Source organism: Quercus lobata, chromosome 2 (genome assembly GCF_001633185.2).
Source record: "Quercus lobata isolate SW786 chromosome 2, ValleyOak3.0 Primary Assembly, whole genome shotgun sequence".
NCBI classification, from domain to species: Eukaryota; Viridiplantae; Streptophyta; class Magnoliopsida; order Fagales; family Fagaceae; genus Quercus; species Quercus lobata.
The window spans coordinates 88,576,637-88,581,210 of NC_044905.1; the positions used below are offsets into that span (position 1 = coordinate 88,576,637).

At 33.2% G+C, this 4,574-nt stretch overlaps 1 protein-coding gene across 1 annotated transcript; it reads right to left on the minus strand.

The window, feature by feature from the left end:
- Positions 1 to 296: 296 nt before the first annotated feature.
- LOC115956950 (ethylene-responsive transcription factor WIN1-like) lies at positions 297 to 1,507 on the minus strand. The gene is made up of 2 exons (XM_031075214.1): positions 1,266 to 1,507; positions 297 to 1,139 (listed from the first exon to the last, which is right to left on the minus strand). Exons 1-2 carry the CDS (start codon positions 1,343 to 1,345, stop codon positions 569 to 571), a joined length of 651 nt encoding a protein of 216 aa, XP_030931074.1. The 5' UTR covers positions 1,346 to 1,507; the 3' UTR covers positions 297 to 568.
- Between the last annotated feature and the right edge of the window lie 3,067 nt (positions 1,508 to 4,574).

Sequence of the window (4,574 nt, forward strand, 5' to 3'; positions counted from 1 at the left end):
AATATAATGCAAGACTATATACTTCTTTTTTCTTTTCATTTTTTGCTGAGAAATGCAAGACTATATACTATGTAGTATGTACTATAATATTAATTATATATATATATATATATATATTTAACCCACTGAAAGAAACATGTAACTGAACATAGTTCCACATGCTCCAATGTTCGAAGGTGATCCAAGAAATAATGATAGAACCCTTCTTTTTTTTTTTTTTTGAAAACATGATAGAAACTAATTAAAAACGTATCATTCATTAAAAAAAAAAAAATTGTATCATTCACTCAACAATATGAGAAGTAAATTGTAATAGAACACAATTCCATTTATTCACTGTCACACTGACATCTGACATATAACCAAATCTTGAGACATTGATTTGGTTTTGGTTTTATCATATGGGTTTTGCTCTTCACAAAGATATCCCAATTGCTTATCTTTCAATTTTTCTCTTTGTGCACATAGTATATATGCTTACGCTACACATATAATTAAGGAAAGTAAACTCTATACAAACCCAAGAAGTTTGTTTCACCATATAATTTAGTAACCACGAGATAAAAGACTAGAGGTAAAGACTTTCCTCTCCTTCTTGAATACCAAATGATGATGATGAAGAAGGGCTAGGACAATTCCTGTTAAGAAGCTCCTCTATCATTTGCAGTGCAATTCTCTCTTCTTCATCCATTTCTGTTCTCAGTTCAGGCCCTGACATCAATGGTGGAGACTGATCAGAAGACAAAGGCAATGAACTATTTTGAGCTTCATCAGTGGCATTGTTATTGCTGTTCTTCTTTCCAAGCTGAACAGTCATGACCCAATTGGAATCAGAACGTTGACCCGCACGTTTTTGCCACACTCCAATATGAGAATTCTCAGTGTCAAGCCTGAGACAAGTCATGGATGGGGAAGGTGCTTTGCTACATTTTCGAAGCTTAGCGTGTAGAATTTCTGATAAACCACCCTTCGGTGATGATGGAGATTCCTCAGTACTACTCTTTGTTTCCCCAGTCGGAGTCTGTGTTATTGGGAAATTGGTTTTGGCATTGCGCCCACTCATCAAAATGGCAGCTTGGTCATAAGCTCTAGCTGCCTCTTCAGCTGTCTCGAATGTGCCTAGCCACACCCTTCTCTTCCTATCAAACACATAGAATAACAAAATAAACAAAGGTGTTTGATACAAAAAGTGAAGAAACATAAAAGTTTGAACTAGATATATTAAGCTAGTTTAGAGTAATGTGGATATAGTAGGTGAAGCTCACAGTAATGGGTGGCGTATTTCGGATACCCACGAACCCCAATGACGCTGCCTGACGCCTCTGAACTTCTTTGATTGCACCATGTTGTTCGAGAGAGAGAGAGAGAGAGAGAGAGAGGCAGTGATAGTAAAGTACAGAGGGAGCAGAGAAAGAAGATATAGTTATAGAGGGTGTGAGAAGTGAGGGGTTCTCTGAAAAGGTACGTGCAGTGTCGGCGAACTAAAAGTATCCATTGCCTTTGTATTAAACATTGTCACCTAAACCCTTCCATTTAATGTAGAGTAACCTCCCCAATAAATGAATGTGCTTGACCTAGCCTGTGCTTGTTTATTGTCATTTATGACTCCGTGTATGTGCAAGCGTCTATGACTCTATGCTTGTGGGTGTGGGTGTCCCATTATATGAAATATAAATTGCTTTCGTATACATGGGCATAGCTAGGCTAGCCATGTATTATTGCTTAGTGGTTACCCTAAATAAACAAAAACAAAAACAGATAGAACTCATATAGCCCAAAAAACGACATATTGTTTTTGATATAATTGAGATAAATTAATCTATTTCTTGATCATTTTCTTGTAATCATTGTACAAATAATAATAATAATTATCACTTCTTGTTAATATGAATTTGATGATGATGATGGACTTCACGTGGCTGAACTTTGTGTAATATTGCAAAGTATATTTACATTGTAGTTTATTTTTATTTTTTTTTTGTTTTGGGGCCAAAGATGCCCTGGAAATTGAAAGGGCGGCAACGCGACAAACGATGACGGAGACTGTAGTACGGACAATGTCATTGTCAAAGGGAAATTGATGCCCTGTCCTCATTTTATTGGTGAGTTCGAATATAGGGTTTTGGTTTTATTCATCACTGTCTCTTCTTCCAGTCTTTTGATATGTACTCTCTGCTGACTTCTTACCAAATCAAAATTTTTTTTTTTGAGAGGTAATGTTAGATTAGAAAGACATGGAAAAATCTAGTGTACTAACAGGTCTAATGGCAGAAACCTAACTAACGGTATACTAACAAAACGGCCTAAGTCTTGTTAGTCTAGCGAGAGTTTATAAACCTTTGTGTTAGTTCCTAGCAAACCGATGTGGGACTAAAGTCACAAGCACTTCTTTTTGAGAGGTAATGTTAGATTAGAAAGACATGGAAAAATCTAGTGTACTAACAGGTCTAATGGCAGAAACCTAACTAACGGTATACTAACAAAACGGCCTAAGTCTTGTTAGTCTAGCGAGAGTTTATAAACCTTTGTGTTAGTTCCTAGCAAACCGATGTGGGACTAAAGTCACAAGCACTTCTTTTTGAGAGGTAATGTTAGATTAGAAAGACATGGAAAAATCAGCCAAAAAACGCGCACGTTATTGCTGAAAACTAAAAATATTGTAGCAAAATAATTTTTAAATGTGTGAAAAGTGCCATGGGACCCAGTTATAAAGTTAGATTTACATTTTTTCGTACTTACGGGTCTCGTGAACAGTGCATTGGATCCAGTCAAAAAACGCACACACTAGCACAAACGCAAATGCGTTGCTATCCAAACTAACACTCAATGAGAAAAATAGAAATGGAATGGAACACATTTGCTTCGATTTATACAAGATGGAATGAATCTAAACACTTCTAAATTTGAACAGGGTTGACAGTGTGGGGGAGAGAACACTAAATGGGTAGATCGATTCTACGTACATCTCTCTCTCTCTCTCTCTCTCTCTATATATATATATATATATATTAAAAAAATATAAAATATTAACAATAGATATAATTTCTAAGACATTCTCCAACTCTTTTTTTTTTTTTTAATTTTTAAATTCAATAGTTGAGGAGGGAGAGTTTGAACCATGAATATCTCCTAGAGAATTATTAAGAAGTGTAAGTTGAACTACAAAACTCTTAGCTATTCCAATTATACATATTATGCTTTCACGAAATGCTCTTCCTCTAAACTATGAAAATGATACTTCCCCTTAAAGTTTATAGAAATGTAATAAGTTTATAGTATACTCTATCACACTATGACTTCTCTCTAATGGTCTATTCCATATGCATATTTTTAATTCCTTCTCATTTAGAGAAGTGTAATTTCGTACAAAGTTAATTGGTATAATTTTTTTTTAAACAGTGTCATTTTGTAAAACCTCAATAAAGTTCAGTGTAATTTACCATTTTTATTTTCTTATAAATGTTTCAAAGCACCCTTATTTACATAAAGATTCTTATAAAATAGGATCACATGATGATAATTTGATAATAATTCTTTTTTTGGGGGGGATGGGGGGTTTGATCTTTTGATATTATTCCCCATTTGTAGGAATAAATTGTGATTCGAAGCCAACTATTCTATTAATCTATTTATGAAATTTTGGGGGTGTTTGGCAAATGACAAGATCAGATCAATAAAAAAAAAAAAAAAAATTAATTTATTGTTTTAGTTTGGTTAATTTTTCATTCAAAAAGCCAGTTCAAAATGAGATAAGATATATTCCCATATAAACCACTTTTTGCTTTAATACTTTCAAATCCATTTCCTCCATTTTTTAATATAAATTTTAGTGTTTTCTCATACATATTCCTACAAAAGAAATCAATGTTTTCATGAATTATTTATTTATTTATAATTTTATAATTTATAATTAGAGGGGAAAGATTAAATCTTGAACATATACTAGGAGGTGTCAATTAATATACAATACAATCTTGGCCCCATGAAGTGATATTAATTAAAATTAAAATTGGTTCTGATATGATTCAAGACAAATTAGATAAAATAAAGACAACTAAATTTTGGACTCTTTTTTTTTTTTTTCCTTACATAAAAACTGAAGGATTTTTATGGTTTACCAAACACCCTCTTAAATTTAGTCATCATGATGCAGTCAAGCAATATGCATGCGAGCTAAATGTCCAGCGCAGGGATTATAGTTTTACATAATTTAGATACATTCAATACAGAAATAGTGCTCCATGAACGTTTTTGTGCTACTTGTACGTGCTCATTCCATAGTAACTAATTTCACAAGATTGAGATCCAATACATACCTAGGGGTATTGCACTGTGTAATAATACTTTCAATAGTTGAGATTAAAAGTTGAAAATTCATTTTCAATCTTAATTCTTGGATAATTTTTTTAATCTTTTAATATTTTTTACTTTGTAAACTTTTTCCACTCACATTAAAATGGTAATAGCATAATACAATTGCACTGGATCCAAATTAATCGGATTGGCAAGCTTGACATGAAAGCTCTTGCCGGCGGGGTGGGTGACTTGATGGGTGCATTGTAATGAATCAGAAT